Below are 23,886 nucleotides of genomic sequence, written 5' to 3'. Positions count from 1 at the left end.
TTCTCTATGAACTTCTTCCTCTTCCGCTGAAGGTCATTCCTTTCTCCTATAAGTGAAACCCCATTTTCGTTTTCGATTGCTTTTATTCCATTGTTGGCGAAAGTTGAGGTGGTGGAGGACGTGTGGGTTGAGGGAGTCGTTGAAGCTGGGAATGGGTGAATTCAGTCCTGAATGTTGTTGTCGTTGTGATTTATGTTGGAAAGGCGCCATTTTTTCACTGGTGTTGTTACTCGTTTGAGTGTTGGAGGAGTTGCATTTGGTCTCTGTTTTGAAGGAGTTTTTGCGCGGTAAGTTAATGATTCATTCAATATTTCTCTGTTTGGTTGGGTTGGTGGGTTGTGATGTAGTTAGGATATTTTTTTTGAAAGGGGATTTCTGATTTGGTTTAGGGTTGATTTATATCAATGTTGGAGTTATTTGGTTATTGTTGTGGAAGAAAGATATGAGGTTGCTTGTTGGGTTTTATTTTTGGTCCGTTATGCGTTTTGGTTTTGGGTGTTTGTTATGTGTTACTGAGTTGGTTTTTTTTCAAAGTGAAATGGCTGGAAAACACACAAGGAATGCGTCATCACAGAAATTGAAGGAGGATGTCAATAGAGGAGAGTCATCTGTTAGCACAAGGAAAAAGGATGTCAATAGAGGAAAGGCACCCGGTAGCAAAAAAAAAAAGCACCCATGAGTGATGCCAAACCTTGTGATAACAAAGAGGTGACTTAAATGATTAATGTATATATATGCATTAAAATTGGTTTATTTGTTACATTGCTGAAGATTGTGTTAATTTGAAGTTCAAATATATTTTACTTAGGTTCGTGTTGAGCACCGTTTCCAAACTAGATACATTATTGCAGCAAACGCTTTCTTAGCAATAGTAACCGTGGCATTATTGAATTGACCCCTTTTTGATCATGCCTAAGGATAAAGAAAGAGTTGAATATCAACTGTGCTTTGCTTAGAGAGGTTTTGAGTCGGTGGGTTACTATTGGGGAATTCATCCAAGTTAGACAGCAGTTGGTTAAGTTAAGTTGTTTAGACATGAGCATATGTTTGGGCTTAAGTGTTGGGGGTGATGATGTTTTTGATACTGAGTTCTGTGGGGATAAAAATCTCACACCATAAAAGTTCATGTATCATAGTCCAATTCCATTAACAATTTAGCCATACTAAGATTTAGATTAAATTTTCAAATAACATGTATTGTCAAATACACATCAAATCCTGCATTTGCCATAAAAATTCTCTATAATGAATTACTCTAATAATATAAAATAAAATAATACAATATTTATTTTATTTTAATGGTACATATTAGATGGTTTACAGTAGAAAACATAAATCGAAAGCATGCAACATTTATTTATTTGAATAGTAATGATATTTTTATAACCAACTTTTCACAACTTCTCTCACTACCTGACATGGCAGTGAGAGATTTTAGTTTTTTGTTTTTTAAAAAAAGAAGCCACGTAATGGTGTTGTCTGAGGGAAAGCGTGATTGGTGGTTTGAAGAAGTTACAGAAGTGAAGTGTAGAGCAGTTACGTTGTTTGGCAGAAAAACTCTCTTGGCATTTCAATTAAGCCGCTTCCATTTCATTTCTTTATGAACTTCTTCCTCTTCCGCTGAAGCTCATTCCTTTCTTTTGTAAGTGAAACACCATTTTTGTTTTCGATTGCTTTCATTCCATTGTTTTCGAAAGTTGAGGTGGTGGAGGTTGTGTGGGCTGTGGGAGTCGCTGAAGCTAGGGGTGGGTAAATTTCGTTCTGAATGTTGTTGTCGTTGTGATTTCTGTTGGAAAGGCGCCAATTTTTTCACTGGTGTTGTTACTGGTTTGAGTGTTGGAGGAGCTACATTTCGTCTCTGTTTTGAAAGATTTTTTGCGCGGTAAGTTAATGATTCATTCCACATTTCTCTGTTTGGTTGAGTTGTTGGATTGTGATGTAGTTAGGATATTTTTTTCTGAAAGGGGATTTCTGATTTGGTTTAGGGTTTATTTATATCAATGTTGGAGTTATTTGGTTTTGTTGTGGAAGAAATATATGAGGTTGCTTGTTGGGTTTTATTTTTGGTCCCTTAGTGCATTTTGGTTTTGGGTGTTTGTTATGTGTTACTGAGTTGGTTTTCTTTCAAAGTGAAATGGCTGGAAAACGCAAAAGGAATGCGTCATCACAGAAATTGAAGGAGGATGTCAATAGAGGAGAGTTGTGTGGGGATAAAGAATCTCACACCATAAAAGTTCAAGTATCATAGTCCAATTCTATTATCTTTAACAATTTAGCCATACTAAGATTTAGATTAAATTTTCAAATAACATGTATTGTCAAATACGCATGAAATCCTGCATTTGCCATAAAATTTCTCTATAATGAATTACTCTAATAATGTAAATTAAAATAATACAATATTTATTTTATTCTAACGGTACATATTAGATGGTTTACAGTAGAAAACATAAATCGAAAGAATGCAACATTTATTTGTTTGAACAGTAACGATATTTTAACAACCAACTTTTCACAACTTCTCTCACTACCTGTTGTAGCAGTGAGAGATTTTATTTTATTTTAAAAGCCACGTAACGGTGTTGTTTGAAAGAAAGCGTGATTGGTAGTTTGAAGAAGTTACAAAAGTGAAGTGTAGAGCAGTTACACTCTTTGGCAGAAAAACTCCCTTGGCATTGTAGTTAAGCCGCTTCCACTTCATTTCTCTCTGAACTTCTTCCTCTTCCACTAAAGGTCATGCCTTTCTCCTGTAAGTGAAACCCCATTTTCGTTTTCGAGTGCTTTCATTTCATTGTTGGCGAAAGTTGAGGTGGTGGAGGTCGTGTGGGTTGAGGGAGTCGCTGAAGCTAGGGGTGGGTAAATCCTGTTCTGAATGCTATTGTCGTAGTGATTTCTGTTGGAAAGGTGTCATTTATTCACTAGTGTTGTTTGAGTGTTGGAGGAGCTGCATTTGGTCTCTGTTATGAAGGAGTTTTTGTGCAGTAAGTTAATGATTCATTCCACATTTCTCTATTTGGTTGGGTTGGTGGATTGTGAGGTAGTTAGGATATTTTTTCTGAAAGGGGATTTCTGATTTGGTTTAGGGTTGATTTATATCAATGTTGGAGTTATTTGGTTATTGTTGTGGAAGAAAGATATGAGGTTGCTTGTTGGGTTTTAGTTTTGGTCTGTTAGTGCGTTTTGGTTTTGGGTGTTTGTTATGTGTTACTGAGTTGGTTTTTTTTCAAAGTGAAATGGCTGGAAAACGCAAAAGGAATGCGTCATCACAGAAATTGAAGGAGGATGTCAATAGAGGAGAGTCATCTGTTAGCACAAGGAAAAAGGATGTCAATAGAGGAAAGGCACCCGGTAGCAAAAAAAAAAAAAGCACCCATGAGTGATGCCAAACCTTGTGATAACAAAGAGGTGACTTAAATGATTAATGTATATATATGCATTAAAATTGGTTTATTTGTTACATTGCTGAAGATTGTGTTAATTTGAAGTTCAAATATATTTTACTTAGGTCCGTTTGAGCACCGTTTCCAAACTAGATACATTGTTGCAGCAAACGCTTTCTTAGCAATAGTAACCGTGGCATTATTGAATTGACCCCTTTTTCATCATGCCTAAGGATAAAGAAAGAGTTGAATATCAACTGTGCTTTGCTTAGAGAGGTTTTGAGTCGGTGGGTTACTATTGGGGAATTCATCCAAGTTAGACAGCAGTTGGTTAAGTTAAGTTGTTTAGACATGAGCATATGTTTGGGCTTAAGTGTTGGGGGTGATTATGTTGTTTTTGATACTGAGTTGTGTGGGGATAAAAATCTCACACCATAAAAGTTCAAGTATTATAGTCCAATTCTATTAACTTTAACAATTTATCCATACTAAGATTTAGATTAAATTTTCAAATAACACGTATTGTCAAATACGCATCAAATCCTGCATTTGCCATAAAATTTCTCTATAATGAATTACTCTAATAATATAAAATAAAATAATACAATATTTATTTTATTTGAATGGTACATATTAGATGGTTTACAGTAGAAAACATAAATCGAAAGCATGCAACATTTATTTATTTGAATAGTAATGATATTTTAGCAACCAACTTTTCACAACTTCTCTGACTCTCTGACGTGGCAGTGAGAGATTTTAATTTTTTTTTCAAAAAATAAGCCACGTAACGATGCTGTCTGAAGGAAAGTGTGATAGGTGTTTTGAAGAAGTTACAGAAGTCAAGTGTATAACAGTGACGTTGTTTGGCAGAAAAACTCCCTTGACATTGCAGTTAAGCCGCTTCCACTTCATTTCTCTATGAACTTTTTCCTCTTCCGTTGAAGGTCATCCCTTTCTGCTGTAAGTGAATCCCCATTTTCGTTTTCGATTGCTTTCATTCCATTGTTGGCGAAAGTTGAGGTGGTAGAGGTCGTGTGGGTTGAGGGAGTCATTGAAGCTGAGGGGTGGGTAAATCATGTTTTGAATGCTATTATCCTTGTGATTTCTGTTGGAAAGGTGCCATTTTTTCACTGGTATTGTTACTGGTTTGAGTGTTGGAGGTGCTGTATTTGGTCTCTATTTTTAAGGAGTTTTTGCACAATAAGTTAATGATTCATTCCACATTTTTCTATTTGGTTGGGTTGGTGGGTTGTGATGTAGTTAGGATATTTTTCTGAAAGGGGATTTCTGTACCATCCAAAATGGAATCTTGTGACATTGGCGTAGCATCTCCATGTCTGAAATTTGTGCAAATGTGTGATGAAGAAGGCCATGATTCCCATGAGGAGGTGGCAACTACTATGTTGAATGAAGAGAAGGTTATGGAGACTGAAGAATGTGATTACAACCCGTATCTACTAGCAATTGTGCCTTACGTCAATCCCAGTAGCCATCTTTATCAGCATAGGAGAAGCACGCCACTCATAGGGGGGATCTAAGCCAACCAAGCCCTAGAGATGAGTGATGGTGTCGCCACTTGCAAGCAAGATAAGGCAAAGGTGAGTTCACTTCTAGGAAGGAGAGCTCACAGAAATTTAATGGTTAAAACACAATAGTTTAGAAATAAAATGATCAACCCTTTTATAAGACAAGGAGCACCCTTTAAATAGGAGTTCATAGGGGTCCTTTAGCAAAAACACAAACATGGAATGGACTAACAAGCAAACCCTAGAAACTTTAAAGCATGTGAAGTCTCGGCCAAGTGAGTGTATATGATTGGTGGATGCATTCCCATGAGGATTATAGGCCAAAAGAGGAAGGAGACCAAGTAGCCTTCAAAGGAATAAACCAAAAAGGCAAAAGGAGACAAGGTACATGTCTACTTTTGCTTTTTGCTTTCCTCTCTCTTCCACATCATCCAAGTGCTCCAATCATCATGTGTCACCTAGGCATGCTCTACTTCTTCTTAATTACCTAAAAAAACAAGACAAACAAGGATTAGCATGTTGGTTTAAGTTAATCTAATCTTGGTCAAAAGGTCAACTTGGGTCAAAGTCAACAAGTCAACCAAAAGAAGTCAACTCTAAACCAACTTAGGGAATTCAAACTAAAGAAATGCAAAACAAAGATAAAGATGATGGAATAGAAGACTTCCCTCTAGATATGCTTCTAGTAATCCTTCTTGAGGGAGCTTCTAAGGTGGTAGTGGTGGTTGTGGTCACGCCTTCATCACTGCTCCCCATGTGGACAAGTTCTTTTTGTATCAAATTGTAACTCCCAAAGGAATAGGGTAATGGTATTCAAATTTTGTTTTGTTATTTTTTTCTTATTTTGATGACTTTAATATAAACTTGTTGACATGATAGGTGTTTATTTGTGGAGATCAATGACCAGATCTTGACAAGTAAAAAAAACTAGCTAGATAAGGTTAGTGATGACTTTTTTGTTGTTGTGTGTGTATGTAGTCCATTTTCTTTGCAGCAACGACATTTATGTTCAAGGAAAAATGTGAAACTGAGAATATTAGTAGAGTCATATTTAGTCGAATGTACACGGTATGTGTTGTCATTTTTTTATATACAATTTTAATTTGTTAGCAAGACTTAATTGTATTAATATTTTATGCAGGATAAGGTTATCTGTGATTGTGCCAAGAGGAAGGTGAACAGACGGGTCTGGTCTTTACTGGACTACAATGAACTTTTTCCAAATCGCCTTCTATCTATACATGATATTTTGGGAGCAGAATATGTTAGTGTTGTTATTTTTATTTATCTTTCTTGTGGCTATGTTCAAGTTGTGTGCACTAATTATGTGCTTATAAGTTCATTTACTTGTTTCAGGTAATGGCATCTGTGCTTCATGACAACCATTGGTGGTGCTATGCCCTTGATTGGGAATCCAAAAAATTGTTTGTGCTTCCCTAGGACACAAGTGTCCTAGGAGAAAACAAATTGACAACCACATTGTAAGTACTGTTATGTTGTTGACTTTGCAGAATTAATTTATAATTTCTTTAACCTATTAAGTAATATGACATGTTACTTGAATTCGTATGTTTAAAGGCACATAATATGGAGTTGTTGTTCTCAATGCTAATGGGTCCCAACCTGAAAGAGACACCATCTTTGAAAGTAATCATTGAAGACCTGCCACAATAACCAAATTTGTAAGTTATTGTGTTTCTGACTTCAAACTGTTGTTCAATGCTGGAGATGATGAGTTCTGTGATAGCTGATGTTACTGAATTTGGTTTTCATTTTCAGATTTGAGTGTGGTATTATGGTACTGAAATACATGGAGCATTGGGAAGCTAACAAAAAGTACAATGGCCAAAGCAGGCCTACTTATAGTGGGGTAAGTTTAATGTGCAAGGAGGAAAATTGTTCATTCATTACTTGAATTGAAAAGTTAAGTTCAATGTATTGAGTTGTTAATTTTTTATTGCAGGCGGAACTGCAAAAGTTTCGGCAAGACTACATAATTGATTGAGTCATGGATCCCCAAAATATTCACTGCAACGCTGTTCTTTACGCCATTCACTACAACACATATGCTTTCCTATCAGTTTGATAGGTTTAGGATTTGAGATTTTGTAAATGACAGGGTGGTTTATAAGCCTGAACTTAATTACTTTCTGTATAGGGCATTCAATATATATATATGAACAGATATATTTTGTTGTACAAATGTTTGCAATGTTGTTGAAACCCAGGACGAAATAAATGGTAAACTTTGGTTTGCTTTTTCACATCATTGTCATAAATATAATTTCAAGTATTGTAAGGTTCCATTTTATGTGCGTAGCATGTGGTTGGTAAGTGTGAACCTCAAAATGTGTGGGTTGAACTGATTCAGGATATAAGTGCGAAGTATAGTTTCCCCTTCTGCTAACCTGAGTCATATGATTTGAACAAAATGTTTAAGATTTTTTGGATTGGATGATAAGTATCCACTTTGGTGGGGTGAGTAAATTATGGACTCCCTTTACAGTCAAACGAATTGAGAAGGAATAAGTATTAGGATAAGTTTTGCAGCTTGTTAATTTTTTGAAATTGATCAAGTCCCAGATTAAGTGCAAAACACATATATGATAAGTGCAAAGCTAAACTTCATTGCACAATCTTTATTTCATGGAACGACGTACAAGTTATTGACCTTAAGTTTAGTAGATTTATGGTGTTGTCCTGGTGGATGAGGTGGGTAAATTAAAGGTGAACCCATTTCAATAGTTTGTGGTGTGAGGAATGATTCAAGATATAAGTGCGAAGTATAGTTTCCCCTTCTGCTAACCTGAGTCATATGATTTGAACAAAATGTTTCAGAGTTGTTGGGTTGGATGATAAGTATCCACTTTGGTGGGGTGAGTAAATTATGGACTCCCTTTATAGTATCACGAATTGAGAAGGAATAAGTATTAGGATAAGTGTTAGACCTTGTTAATTTTTTGAATTGACAAAGTCCCAAATTAAGTGCAAAGCACAATTATCATAAGTGCAAAGCTGAACTTCATTGCACAATCTTCATTTCATGGAGCGACGTACAAGTTATTTACCTTAAGTTTAGTAGATTTATGGTGTTGTCCTGGTGGATGAGGTGGGTTAATTAAAGGTGAACCCATTTCAGTAGTTTGTGGTGTGAGAAATGATTTAGGATATAAGTGCGAAGTATAGTTTTCCCTTCTGCTAACCTGAGTCATATGATTTGAACAAGATGTTTAAGATTTGTTGGGTTGGATGATAAGTATCCACTTTGGTGGGGTGAGTAAATTATGGACTCCCTTTAGAGTATCACGAATTGAGAAGGAATAAGTATTAGGATAAGTTTTTGACCTTGTTAATTTTTTGAAATTGACCAAGTCCCAGATTAAGTGCAAAGCACAATTATCATAAGTGCAAAGCACAGTTATTATAAATGTCTAACAATTATTCCCTTCTAGTTTAAATGCAAAGCTCTATTATGCTAACTGCAAACCTGAAGTTTCCTTCAAAGAAAAACTTAGGTCCACAATCCATTGACAACCTAACTACCAAAGCACATGATATGTGAACCACAACCACAGTTTAAGCAATCACATAACAAAATAAGGGGTCCTTCCATGGCATACATTACAGTGAAATTATAAATCAAAACACCCTTAATGTTTTGCATAAGACAACGTTTGACAGAATATAACTAAACTTAGCATTGAGTTGAGGATTTCATCTTAAACCATAATATATAACAGGATATAGTTGTCACTATGGTTGTGACTTTGATGATTGCCCTGCCTTAGTGTTCTTGAATTTCTTGAAATGATCAACTAGGCTTTTAATCCTATCATCAATGCTGATGTAGGTCATTTCCTCATCTTCACTGCTATCCTCTACTGTTTTAAAAGGATTTGGTCCAAATGCTCCAAATTTGAATCCACATTCATTTCCACATTTTGCTGAACAATTGGTTCAACATCAGGGTTTACAGTTACTGGTTCAGTGTGGTTCATCTGTTGTTGAACAGGTTCTTGGGGTGGTTCCTTTTCTATATCAACCTTGTGTGAAGCTGCTACCTCTTCCATTGTTGGATCACTGATGTCATGCTTGAAGACCTATGCATTTGTTTACAACACAATCAATAATGTGTTTGGACAAGACACAATATGATGAATAAGCTACTAAATATCACACCTTAACAATATTCCTTAGAGTGATGCTTAAGTACAACTTATCTGCCTTAGGATTGAATACAAAAACTTGTTTCAGTAAAATCACAGCCCCAATACCAATCAGTGGACCACATTCAGGATATGAAACTGCTTTATTGTGAACGCTGGCCTAGGCAGTGTGCTTTGGGTCCTAATAAAATAGCTCACCACCATTAAAATGTTTGTTGAGCAGTTTCAGTGGGGCAAAATGTTGGAAATAAAAAACACAATATAACTTGAAATACCTTAATAGTGAGAAGCAGATCCCCCAACCCATTTCCTTTACTCTCCTTCACAACACATGCCACAAAGGGCAATTTGTCAAACACCTTTTTGGTGTACATTGGAGTAACATTTTTCATGTCACCCCCTTCCACCAAACCTGCATATGGCATCATTTAGTGCGCTCATATCTTTTGAATGATGAAGCTTATAACCAGGTTGTAGTAGTGTTTCAATAAAAAATTATTGTGGTGTTTGATGAACATGGTCACCCATTTCCAAGCATTTGATTCAAAGTCACGAGCAAAAGTTGCAACAACAATGTGCCCCATAAACTGCTGCGTGGACTCCTGTCTTCCTGCCACACGGTTCATGATCACAACTTGATAATTTCCTGCTAGACCAGGGATCAAAGACGTGCTTCCACTACACCGTCGCATGAAGCTTTGCAGCTTCGCTTCGTCTAAGTCCAGAGACTCCCATTGTTCCATTTTCTCTGATGCAATATCACCCAATGAAAGCACGTTAAAGCTGGAGCTGAAGAAAACGTGTTAAGTTTGTGCAATACAAACTTCATGACCAAAATACCCTTGCAAACTGGTTATTTAAGTGATGTGACATTTTCCTACTCTAAAGACTGTCCCATTGCACTTCTTCTGTGACTTTTTAAACAAGCCACACACACCTGTCCCGTCAGCCATCACCATTTAATTGCATTCATTGCAATGAAGGGCATGGTGTGATTTTTCTGCTAACAAAAAAGTTAAAATGCATAAACACCGTAAAAATAGATTGAAGGTGGAATTAATGTCTAGCGACTAACAGGGGCTGACATTTTAGCCACCATTGAAGACGTAAGAGAAGAATTTAATGCAAGCTTTTAGTTCCACCAACAACTAGTTGGACCACTTACAATGGTGCGGCTTAATCTGCTTATTGTCTCCCATATACGTTATACTAATTATGTAGGTTTTTTTTTGCTTATACATTCTGAAATGCAATCCTAAACTTAGTGAAATATTATTTATGAAATGAAATGGTATCTAAATGCTACCTTCATATGAATCACAAACAGAGTTTTGAAATTATAAACAAAGAATAAAATATCTAAACTGATCCAATGGCCATTGGGATGGTAGTGTTATGGATAAAGTAAACTGAATGTGAATTTACTTTAATGAACAAATGCAAAATGGTGAACATGATGACCCAATATGCTTGGACGACATAACTTTACTTCATGAAGACTGTGGACTAGGCACATCTGATGTAGATGAAACGTCTGATAGTGCTCAAGACATGAACAACACTGAGTAGGGTGTTGTGCCCACTGTTGGAATGTGATTTGAAAGTGCAAAAGAGGTTAAGAGTTTCTACAAGCAACATGTTGTGAAATATGGTTTTGGTGTTCGAACTCGTACATAAAAAAAAGGATGACGATAAACAGTTGTGTTACCTGAAATTAGTTTGCTCAAGGGAAGGGAAGTATGTGTCCCATATCCCGCCAGAATTGAATACCCACCCAATCCAAACAAGACAATGTCCAGCATGCTTAACAACAGTAAAAAAAACCATAAGCATGGATACTAAGCACTATGGTTAATGATCACAATCATGACATTAGTTCAACCAAATCAAGGTTAATACGTGGGAATAGAAGATTGCATTTGCAGGCTAAGCGAACACTTGATATTAATGACGAGGCTGATGTACGTTTGAACAAGACATTTAGGTCCTTGGTTGGTCAAGCAGGAGGTTTTGACAACTTACAGTTTCTTGAGCGAGACTCAAGGAATTACATCGGGTAGCAAAGAAGATCTTTTGGCAAGGAGGGAGATGGCCAGGCTTTGATTCAACATTTCTCAAGAATGAGAGAGTTGAATAATTCATTCTATTATGAAATTGACACTAATGCTGAAAATATAATCATTAATGTCTTTTGGGCAGATACAAGGAGTAGAGTTGTGTCAGTGGACTTTGGTAATGTCATATCATTGGACACTACATATCTAACCAACAAATACAACATGTCGTTCGCACCCTTCGTTGGTGTTAACCATCATGGCCACTCAATTCTACTTGGATGTGGGCTGCTCTTTGTAAAGGTGCATGGAGAATAGGGCACCAGATGGCATCATAACTGACCAATGCAAAGCCATGAAAAATGTTATTGTTGTTGTATTTCCCAACACCAGGCATCATACGTGTTTGTGGCACATCATGAAGAAAGTGCCCGAAAAGTTGGGTGGATTGACAATGTACAAGACCATAAAAAATGCTTTGAAACAATTGGTGTACGAGTCCACCTCCACTATTAATTTTGAGCTTGGTTGGGAACAATTCATATCCAGCTTCAACTTACATCATAACGAATGGCTTTCTACGCTTTACGCCGAAAGAAGTAGATGGGTTCCTTGTTATTTGAAGTCTCAATTTTGGGCTGGTATGTCCACCACTCAAAGAAGTGAGAGTATGAATGCCTTCTTTGATGGTTTCATAAATTCAACCACAACACTGAAACAATTTGGCGTCCAATACGACAATGCGCTACGGTCCAAGGCAGAGAAGGAAATTGAAGCCGATTTTGCTTCCTCCAATACCACCCTACCTTGTGCCACTCAATCATTGATTGAAAGGCAGTTCCAGGAAGAATACACTCATGGAAAGCTAGCTGAAGTTCAGCAAGAGTTAAGGAGTAAAATCCATTGCACTATCAAAAGTTGTGAATGTGATGAAATGTTTTCAAAGTACATGGTTAAAGAGGAGTGCATACGTAATGGACAAAGTGATGACAAATTCGATGTACTTGTCTTTTGTTTCAATTTAGAGGTATTTTATGTTGACACAGCTTTCTTGTACTAGCACAAGAAGAGATCAAAAGTGTATCACATCACTACCTATTGAAGCGGTGGAGCAAACGCATTCGACAAAGACACACTTACATAAGAGCGTCATACAAATATAATAACGACGACCCCGATGTCAAAAGGTATGACTTCATGTGTACGAGATTTTACGAAATTGCAGAAGTTGCATGTCAATCTAAGAATGGGACAAATTCTGTGTTAACCCAACTTGACTCCATGTTTGCAACTCTTGACTTACCTATACTGAATAATCCAAGTCTTCCTTCCCATAAGGTGTAACATACCATCAGGATATTACTGGTTTAAATTAAAATAAAATAGGTAAAACAAGATTACATTGCAATTAATAATACTTCATTTCCCATAAAGCGTGGGAAATTTAAAACATTTTATTACTTCCAATTAAAATCCACAATCCATAGTTTATAAAACTAAACATAATAATAAAGCCTCTCATAAGAGTTTACAAAATATTTCAAATCAAAATAATACAAAACTCAAAGGCTTTGCCCCACTCCGCGGCTAAGCCTTAGTAGCTCCACGTGCAATATTATCTGCTCACGTGTACCGCATACACGATCATCGCTAAACATAAGCAGATAGGGTGAGCTAAAAAGATAACACATAAATATATATCAATCATATATATATATATATAATAAAATACATCAAAGAAAATCCCTTCTTTTATTTCGCATGACCACAACCATGTATGATATCATTTCACCACAAAGGAACCTCCTCCTTCTCTATCACATGGCCACAACCATGTAATATTAATGCACGTCAAGGAAACTCATTCCCTTCCTTCCACATGGCCACAACCATGTAATATCAATGCACATCAAGGAAACTCATTTCATCCTTCTACATGGCCACAACCATGCTACCAGTGTTGTACATCTTTTAGTGAGTATCTCAAGGCGCCTTGCTGCCACACCTATACGCCACAACCGATAGAGCACATGCGGGAACCATGCTACGGATCACACACCGTAACGCCAAGTGGAGTTCACAAATACGAACATAGTTTGTAACGTCCCAAGACTACCAAACTCGTCAGCAATCGTTGAGGAGGGCAATCCATCTGGACCCATCCGTACTGGCCACAACCAGCACACTCACACCGGTAACACTCACCAACTGAGCCACAACTTAAGAGTTCCTCGTGTTCATCCGCTATCCCGAGCCACAACTCAAGGAAAGTCATTCCGGGCCACAACCCATAAAATGCCATGTCCTTAATGTAACATCCCTGGCGTACCACGCCCAGAGCATGTCAGGTTACTACAGCCCGATGCACCCCAACCCCTCACCCTTCTCCGTCCATTCATACTGGGTGGGTTGTTGCCAGTGGGAATCGAACCCCCAACCTGACCTTTAACACCTCTGGCACACCAGCAGATGCTACCAGTTGTGCTGCAGCGCAACTGGTAGCATCTGCTGGTGTGCCAGAGGTGTTAAAGGTCAGGTTGGGGGTTCGATTCCCAATGGCAACAACCCACCCAGTATGAATGGACGGAGAAGGGTGAGGGGTTGGGGTGCATCGGGCTGTAGTAACCTGACATGCTCTGGGCGTGGTACGCCAGGGATGTTACAAAAAAATGCTACCAGTTGTGCTCTGATACCAAATGTAACACCCCAGATGGATATTACTAAATAAAACTGATTTTTCACAAAATATACTTTAAGAAAATCAGACATTACAATAAATTCCCAAGCGTGGGAAATTTCAAACTAGTCTCGCTATAATCCATTCGTACTATCTCATCTTTATTACAAGTTCATAATGGATAAAACATCATAATGTCTATTACAAAAGGTAGGGAAGCATAACATAAAGAAAATCCCCCATCGGTAGCCCCGCTCTGTTGCTAAGCATCAGCATGATCACCTGAATTCACGTCTGCTCCCACGTAACAAGTCACGTGATCATCGCCAAACACAAACACACAAACAAGCAAGGGTGAGCTGAAAAGAAAAATAATACAAACAATAAAATAATAAGAATTGACCCTCACCCAGTCCAACTTAATCAATTTTAGATTATTGACCTTTCTATAACATTATACCCCAATCTCATAACCTATATGAGAAAGATCCATTCACAACCTTGGTCCTTAGGGATTATCATGCTCCCACGAACCTACCCGCTCGTGGTCCAACTCTACGGACCTCCCCGCCCGTAGTCCAACTCTACGAACCTGCCCGCTTGTAGTCCAACATGCGTGAACACCTACTATGAACCTCCCCGCTCATAGCAGCCTCAAGTGTGAGCACGGAACATACGAACCTCCCCGCTCGTATCCCCACACAAGAGTACAACAGATACGGACCTCCCCGCCCGCATCAATCACGCATCTCAAATCTCCGTTACGAACCTCCCCGCTCGTAACTAATCCAGCATATCCCTGACCAAGCTATCAAACCCATCCATGCAAATCCATCTGCAATGGACCCATGCCTATGCTCTATCGCCTGACGTTGCCTAAGCGCCGCCAGGCCAAAATTGGGCTGCCAACCGCCTAGCCCACAATACCTAAATCACCTTATTTTATTATATTATCATAAAATAATATATTAATTCAAAATTTTATATTATATTGTCTTTAATATAACAGTCTAAGAATACGTAAACTACCAAAATTTTACTCAAAGTCCATACAAATTATTATCTAATATATCATCAATGTAATATTGCTAATAGAAATAGAATTAAAGGTTATACAGCAATTTCTTTTTTTTTCTTCTTTGTTTACGTAAAAAAAAACATAACTCCTTTCCTTGTCATTTGGTAAAGGAGTTACTGATGCACCCATTAGTTGTCAAACCAAAAACTCCAAACTTTTATATTTAGGATATTTAAGATACCTACATCTTACTACCTAAACTTGATAAATAAAACATCTAAAGTATTTAAATACCATGTCAACGTAAAATGCATGTAACAATCAAATTCATAACCGTAACCACTAAAATAATAAAGTAAACCTTTTAACTTTTATATTCATATAATATTTTATCAACATTATACGATTATAAAATAATATATAAAAAGACATTTACTGCACTTTGGAAAAGAATCCACTACCCATAAATCAAAACTTTTGACTTGAAAATATCCCACTGCACTCATACCAATTTCTCAACTCTTTATGCACTTTTACACTTTAATTTCCTAATTAAAACCCTTCCCATTTTATCCTAAATAAACTGAACACCTATAATTCAATCCTTTTAAATTAGTTCACTTATCAATTAATATGAACATTTTATATTTGGTTAAATGGGATCACGTATCCGAATGTTTCCAAAAGTTTATCAATTTGAGTTCCTATCCCTCAACACTGTAATCCATTTTTTATTTTTGAAAGAAAACATCTTCTAACCAAATCCTTTATTTCCTTCCTCTAAATTTATTCTTTTAACAACCCTAAATACTCCAATTACAGATTTGTTCTAGCTTACATTTATTTAACGTAATTTACAGGCATCGATTTCAATACAACATTTCAAGCTATATTATATTTTGAAAGATGTATAATAATCTCACCAGAAAGTAGTATAACAATTTCATCTCTTGTATAACACTACACAATTATTTTCAAGTCTAAACTGACTTTAGAAAGCTATCAACACTACTCTATTTCTTTTCGTCACGCCACCATTGGGAGAAAGGAAGAATACTAATGTTTGATTTGCTTTTTAAATTACTGAAAGATGTTAACACTACCCCAACGAATGGCGTCGAAAAAAATTGTAATCAACTTCCCAACTTTATCATAGATAATACCAATACACACCCCTCACAAGGCTGCACGTGTATTATGCTAGGCTTATTACCAAAATGAATTCTGCATTATTTCTTTCTCAATCAAACCTCACGCAGACAGCAAAATAACAATATATTGTACAAACACATACAATGATCACTCGGAAGCAAATAAAATAAAACACAAAAGTTCAGCCTCCCCTTACCTGGTGTTTTAGCTTCAACAATTCCAAATGAATTCTTTTTTGTTTCCCAAAGCTCCCCTCCTTGCCTCCACTCTAATTCCCTCTCTGGATTGCAATTTCTCAGAACTCCCTAGCCACACAATATGACTCTTTGCTTTCTCACTCACTCCTCCCCCTCTCACCAATTCAGCCCAAAATAAATAAAAAAATTATAAAAACGAAATTAATTTAAATTTAAAGTTTAATAGTCATTACTACACCTAAACTGCTACCTTTTTTATTTCCAGAGAATTTCTACAGTTTCTAGATCATTTAACCACCTGGCAAAATAGTAAAACATAAGGGTAATATTCATTCTAGCCGAGATTCGAACCCATATCCTTCCTACCCATCAAACACATGCACACCAACAAACTATCATATGATTCCTATTAATTCACACATTCGTATGAACCTAAATCATGTTTTCACGTTCACGATATAATTGCAAAATAAAACAGAATTAAATAAATCTACTAATGACATACTCAGGACTTGAACCCAAGTCCCCTCAACATAATCAAGTGCTCTAAACCACTTAGGTTAACATTGTTTCTTGTTTAGGATTTATCAAAGAACTCTCTTATGGTAGTCTCAACCCCTCATTTCTTATACTTTATTAATTATTAATTTTTATGAATTTCCTGGATCTCACATTACTCCCAACTCAAAAGAATTTTCGTCCTCGAAAATTTCACTTACTAGGAAATAATTGTGGATATGATTCCTTCATGAGGTCCTCCATTTCCCACGTTGCTTCTTGTGTTGCCTCATCCCAAAGAACCTTTACTGTCCGGATTTCCTTCCCTCTCAGCTTCTTGACTTGAGAGTCCACTATGCTTACCGGTCTCACGTCCAGGGTCAGATCATCCCTGAACTGGACATCATCGGTCTCTAACACATGGCTGGGATCCGCAATGTATTTACGCAACTGAGACACGTGAAACATATTATGTAAGTTGGCTAGATGTGGTGGCAACGCAATTTCATAGGCTACCAGTCCAATCCTCCTGTTAATCTGATATGGCCCTATGAACTTCGGCGTTAACTTTCTGGATTTGATTGCTCTCCCAATGCCTGTAGTCGGGGTGACTCGTAGGAACACATGATCCCCCGCTTGGAATTCTAGCGGCCTCCTCCTTTTATCTGCATACGACTTCTGTCTACTCTGAGTCGCACGCATCTTGTCCTGAATCAATTTGACCTTTTCTGTCGTCCGTTGCAATAACTCCGGCCCAACGGTCACTGACTCTCCATCCTTATACCAACATAGTGGGGTTCTACATCTCCTCCCATATAATGCCTCGTAGGGTGCCATTCCAATGCTTGAGTGGTAACTGTTATTGTAAGTAAATTCCACCAAGGGAAGTACTTCATTCCAACTACCTAAATGATCTAATACACATGCCCGAAGCAGATCTTCTAGCGACTGAATCGTTCTTTCTGATTGACCATCCGTTTGGGGATGATATGCAGAACTCATTCTCAATTGAGTTCCCAGCGCTGCCTGTAAACATTGCCAGAACCGCGAGGTGAATCTCGGGTCACGATCTGACACTATACTTGCTGGAACCCCATGTAATCTTACAATCTCCCGGATGTATAACTCTGCGAGTTTATCCATTGACATCCTCAGATTGATTGGTAAAAAGTGCGCACATTTGGTGAGTCTATCAACTATTACCCAAATGGCATCATGCCCTTTTACAGATCGAGGCAGGTGAGTCACAAAATCCATAGAGATACCATCCCACTTCCACTGGGGTATCTCCAGTGGTTCTAGAGTACCTCCTGGCCTTTGGTGCTCAATTTTAGCCTTCTGACACACTAAACAGGCTGCCACAAAATCTGCCACATCGGTTTTCATCCCAGGCCACCAGAATGACTCCTTAAGATCCTTGTACATTTTCGTCATACCCGGATGGATACTGAGGCGGCTCTTATGTCCCTCATCCATAACTCTCCTTCTCATCCTCCAATTCCCTGGCACACAAACCCGATCTCGAAATCTTAAGATGCCATCAGCCCCCATCTTGAATTCCTTTCCTTTCTCTGTACCCAACCATCCAACAATCCGTTGTAATTCAGCATCATGCACCTGCCCCTCTCGGATCTCCTCAAGGAAGGTGTTTGTAATTGTTAACATACTGCACCGGATATGATCAGAATCCAGTTGTAAACCCAAATTCATATCGTGCAATTTCTCTATTAGTTCCAATTCTTTCATCATCAGTGAAGACATATGCACCCGTTTCCTGCTCAAGGCGTCGGCTACCACATTAGCCTTGCCTGGATGGTAGAGGAGTTCAAAATCGTAATCTTTAAGGTACTCCATCCATCTCCTTTGCCTCATATTAAGTTCTTTCTGATCAAATAAATACCTTAAGCTCTTATGATCGCTAAAGACTCGGAATTGGGAGCCATATAAGTAATGTCTCCAAGTCTTAAGAGAAAAAACTACCGCAGCCAGTTCCAGATCATGGGTGGGATAATTCTTCTCGTGGATCTTCAACTGTCGAGAAGCATACGCTACCGCCCTTTTCTCTTGCATTAACACACATCCCAACCCCTGGTATGATGCATCGCAATACACTTCAAATGCTTGAGTTGTATCGGGAATAGCCAATACTGGAGCTGTGGTCAATCTCTTCTTCATATCTTAAAAACATGCCTCGCACTGGTCCGTCCATGAGAAAGGTTTGTCCTTTCGCGTGAGTTGCGTTAAAGGACTTACCATTTTGGAGAACCCTTCTATAAATCGCCGGTAGTACCCGGCCAATCCCAGAAAACTCCTTACCTCTGTCACCGTCTGCGGCCGTTCCCATTTCAACACGGCTTCTATTTTTGCAGGGTCGACTGCGATACCATGAGCCGAGATTACATGTCCAAGAAATTGGACCTCGCTCAGCCAGAACTCACATTTTGATAATTTCCCATATAATTGATGTTCCCTGAGTATTTCCAACACCACCCTCAGATGCTCAGTGTGTTCATCCCGATCTCTGGAGTAAATGAGGATGTCATCGATAAACACGACAACAAACTTATCCAGACACTGTCGGAATATCCGATTCATATAATCCATGAATACCGCTGGAGCATTTGTCACCCCAAACGGCATCACGACATATTCATAATGTCCATAACGAGACCGAAATGCCGTCTTTTGTACGTCCTCAGGCTTGACCAAAATCTGATGATACCCAGATCTCAACAGATGCACCCCAACCCCTCACCCTTCTCCGTCCATTCATAGCGCAACTGGTAGCATCTGCTGGTGTGCCAGAGGTGTTAAAGGTCAGCAAAATCTGATGATTCCCACTGGCAACAACCCACCCAGTATGAATGGACGGAGAAGGGTGAGGGGTTGGGGTGCATCGGGCTGTAGTAACCTGACATGCTCTGGGCGTGGTACGCCAGGGATGTTACACTTAACTCCTATCCTAAGCCACAACTCAAGGATACGTTCCAAGTAAATGGTTGTTTTATTTTACAGTTGAATTGTGATGGGAGTTACAAATAATATAACTCTATTTTGGAAAAGGAATGCCAATCGACAATTGAAATGTTTGTTCTAAAGGTGTACAATAGCTCCCCACTTAATTACACGTTGCATCTCATTCGACGCTGGCAAGAACGTGTGTCTATTCTTCTAGACATGTATGGAGTAGCTATGGCTCTCTCAACTTCAAAACCAGACGTATCCAGTGCCAAACAAGTTGAAGATTGGACTTATGCAAACAAGGTATGCTGACACACCTTACTTAGCACCTTGTCTAATGATTTGTTCGATGTGTATTGCTCATATAAGGAAGCGAAAGAAATTTGGGATTCATTGATTGTCAAATATACTGTTGAGGACATCGTCCGACAAAGGTTCGTCATAGAGAATTACTACCGTTCGGAGATGATCGAAGATAAAGACATAAAGATTCAAATCAACGAATATCACAAGTTACTTGAAGATATCAAAGCAAAGAGTATGTTCTTTGATCGAGAAATTACCGTCATCCTGAACTGACTATAAACAACAGCTGAAACATAGACACAAGCAAATGACGCTTCAAGAGCTCATTACACATATCATAATAGAAGACACCAATAGTGATGAGACGCCTCGAGCCAAGGGACCTACAACGAGAGCCATGGCTAGGAGAATACAAGAGGAATGGGCCTTAAATACGCATGCAAAGCCCAAGATGAACTTCACATGGGCCAAGGAAGATGTGAAGACCTAGCCTAGGACATTTTGCTTGTAAATACTAAATTAGGATTTTATTTTGGGCTTTGTATTTTAGGCCCAGTAGAATAGGGTTTTTTTTCGGCCATGTATTGGGCCTTAGAGGAAATTGGGCTTTAGAAGTAATTTTGGACCAAAAAGGGGAATTGGGCCAAATGGGCCAAGAGTAGTGTGTCTACTCTAGAAAAGCCTAGAAGCTTCTCAAACTTGCTCTCCAAGGATGAGAGTTAGCTTCTCATGGCAAGACAAGTGTGACTTGCTTAGGTGACAAGTCACACCTCCCACATGCTCCTTTTTGGCTCCAAGTAATGTTACCCGATCCTAAGAAAAGGAAAATAGGCTTTAAAACCTCTGATTGTATGTTCTTGGGTTATGTTGAACATAGTGCTGCCTATAGGTTACTTGTTCTTAAAAGTGATGTGATTGAACATAATACTATTGTTGAGACAAAAAATGTTTTTCTGAACATATATTTCCATTAAAAGTTAGTGATACATCTGAACAACCTATAGATACTTATAGTGATGCCATGAGTGAGGGTTTAAGAAGAAGTATAAGGCAAAGGAAAGAAACTTCTTTTGGAGATGACTTTTATACTTATCTAGTTTTAAATGATCCAACAAGTTTTTTAGAGGCTACTAGTGCTCTTGATGCAAAACAATGGGATAATGCTATTAAGATGGAAATTGAATCAATTGAGAAAAATAATACTTGGACCTTAGTAGATTTGCCCAAAGGAGCAAAACCCATTGGTTGTAAGTGGATCTTTAAGAAAAAGTATCACCCTGATGGATCCATAGATAAATATAATGCAAGATTAGTAGCGAAAGGTTTTACTTAGAAACCTAACATAAATTACTTTGATACCTTTGCCCCTGTGACTAGGATTTCCTCTATTCGAGTGATATATCAGATGGATGTTAAGACTGCTTTTCTGAATGGTGAATTAAAGGAGGAAATTTATATGACTCAACCTGAAGGGTGTGTCCCTGGTCAATAAAATAAGGTGTGAAAACTTTTAAAATCTTTGTATAGGTTAAAACAAGCACCAAAACAGTGGCATGAAAACTAGATAATGTGTTACTTTGTAATGGTCTTTCACCTAATGATGTTGATAAATGTGTGTACTCTAAATCTGAAAATGGTGAATGTGTCATTATATGTTTGTATGTGGATGACATGTTAATTTTTGGCACATGCATTGATATAGTCTCTAGAACTAAATTGTTTCTAGGATCTAAGTTTGAAATGTAAGACATGGGTGAAGCCAATGTGATTTTAGGAGTTAGAATCATAAGGAAGGGAGATAGTATATTACTATCCCAGGAACAATACATTGAGAAACTTCTTAGGAAGTTTGGATATTATGACTTTAAACCTGTGAGTACCCCATATGATGCTAACTCTAAATTAATGAAAAATAGAGGGGAATCTATTTCTCAACCTTAGTATGCCCAGATAATTGGGAGCTTACTACACTTAATGAGCTTTTCAAGACTTGATATTGCTTATGTAGTAAGTAGACTGAGTATATACACTCAATGTCCTAATCAAGAGCATTGGGATGCACTTGGAAGGCTTGTGAGATACTTAAGAGGTTCAATAGATTATGCCATTGAATATAGTGGACTTCCCGTTGTACTAGAAGGGCACAATGATGCTAACTGTATCTCTGATTCAGATGAGACAAAGTCCACTAGTGGTTATGTATTCACACTTGGAGGTGGTGCGATTACATGGAGATCAGCAAGGCAAACAATTATAGCAAGATCAACAATGGAATCTGAGTTTTTTGCTCTCAAAATGGCTGGTAGTGAGGCTGAGTGGTTGAAAAACTTCTTAGTAAACATTCCTCTAGGAATGAAACAAACCCCATCTGTATCAATACATTGTGATTTCAAATCATAGTTATAGCTAAAAACAAAAATTACAATGGAAAGAATAGACATATACAATTGAGACATAATCTAGTTAAGCAGCTGCTAAAGAGTGGAACTATTTCCATTGATTATGTGAAGTCAGAACGGAATCTAGTAGATCCCCTAACAAAACCCCTGGGAAGAAAATATGACTTTGGAAACATCAAGGGGAATAAGACTTAAGCCACTTGCAAACAAACAAGTGATGGTAACCCAACCTTTGTGATTAGAGATCCCATGAATAAGGTTCATTTGGGTAAAAACAAGTCACATGTTAGTTCTGATAGCACTAAATTGATTTTAAATCAATTATGTTCATTCCTATGGTGTGCATGAAAATGCTAAAGGCTGCATTATTGAGAGATTAAACTTTGTAAATTAAAATTTTATGTGGTGTAAGAATTTTAGTTTAAACAAAGTTTTAGTGATTTTCAAATCCTTTACGGGTGGTGTATGATTTGTAGCATACACTTGATGTAATCACCTATATAAGTGTCAAGTGAGGCCGCTTGTATGAGATCTTGGCATTATCTCTAGAGCACTCATGAATACCGGGCACGCGCATGGCCTAGTAAGCGTAACACAGCGTTAATAATAAGGATTGTGGGGGTGTATTGTGATCGATAAACCACTAACATACATCAAGTGTCTTTTGGTTCATATAGCTTGTTATACCAAATACACTGTGTGTTAAGTTTATCTATCTAGGACTGGTTCATATAGCTTGTTATACCAGCTCCGATGCATTACATTTTATAAGACCCAGGTTTTCTTCCTTCAGCCTTTCCTTTCTTATCTTTAGCAATTTGTGGGGGATTGTTGTGAAGCAAGCGTTATAAACATTTCAAAAGATGTGAACGTTGCTACCACCTATAAATTCTTTGTTGCTGCAGTTTTGTTTTGGTGCAATATCATGCTTCCGTTTTGATTCCATGTTTAATTCAATTATTCTGGTTCATGAATATCCCAAAGCACATTGCAATATTGGATTTGAACGTTGGTGAAACTTTATGTTTTTAGCCCATCCTTTCCTTCATTTACACCTATAAATAGGTGGTTTTGGTGCTCTCCAAAACACACCATCTCTCAATCTTATCCTTCATTCTTCAAGCTCTCTTCTATCTCTCATATTTCTTTCTTCTATTATCTGGGTTAAATACTCTTTCAAGAGTACTTGCTTGCTAGTTCTGAGATCCTTGGAAGATTCGAGAAGTTCATGTTGTATTCTAGGGGGCTTGCGCAACACACCGCGGATAAGTCATTAAGGGTAATGAATTTACACGCCTCAAGAAGTACTCTTTTTGTTCATGATTTGTCATTTATTTACAACAATCTTAAGGACTTATGGCTGACAACATCATGGACTTAGAGCTCATTATATAGTCAGTAAAATCCAACCCCTTGGTTATCCTAGGCGATGTGAGACTTTTCAAAACGTGTTATTTTCATCAACCCAACACTCCAAACTTTTTTTAAATTTTTAAAATTTTATATATTAAAAATTTAATTTTTTTAAAAACTTTTAAATTATATACAA

The 23,886-nt window shown here is 37.7% G+C and overlaps 2 protein-coding genes across 2 annotated transcripts; one reads left to right on the top strand and one right to left on the bottom strand.

The window, feature by feature from the left end:
- Positions 1–11,436: 11,436 nt before the first annotated feature.
- LOC146885508 (protein FAR1-RELATED SEQUENCE 6-like) lies at positions 11,437–12,189 on the top strand. The gene has a single exon (XM_085674960.1). It carries the CDS (start codon positions 11,437–11,439, stop codon positions 12,187–12,189), a length of 753 nt encoding a protein of 250 aa, XP_085531086.1.
- A 4,695-nt stretch (positions 12,190–16,884) lies between these two features.
- Positions 16,885–17,508, bottom strand: LOC146885507 (uncharacterized). The gene has a single exon (XM_085674959.1). The coding sequence runs from the start codon at positions 17,506–17,508 to the stop codon at positions 16,885–16,887; it is 624 nt and encodes a 207-aa protein (XP_085531085.1).
- Between the last annotated feature and the right edge of the window lie 6,378 nt (positions 17,509–23,886).

Source organism: Vigna unguiculata, chromosome 6 (assembly GCF_037176805.1).
Source record: "Vigna unguiculata cultivar grain cowpea cultivar isolate G323 ecotype 2 chromosome 6, ASM3717680v1, whole genome shotgun sequence".
NCBI lineage: Eukaryota > Viridiplantae > Streptophyta > Magnoliopsida > Fabales > Fabaceae > Vigna > Vigna unguiculata.
Note: the sequence above shows the minus strand (reverse complement) of the source record. Positions and strands in the feature narration are given on the sequence as shown.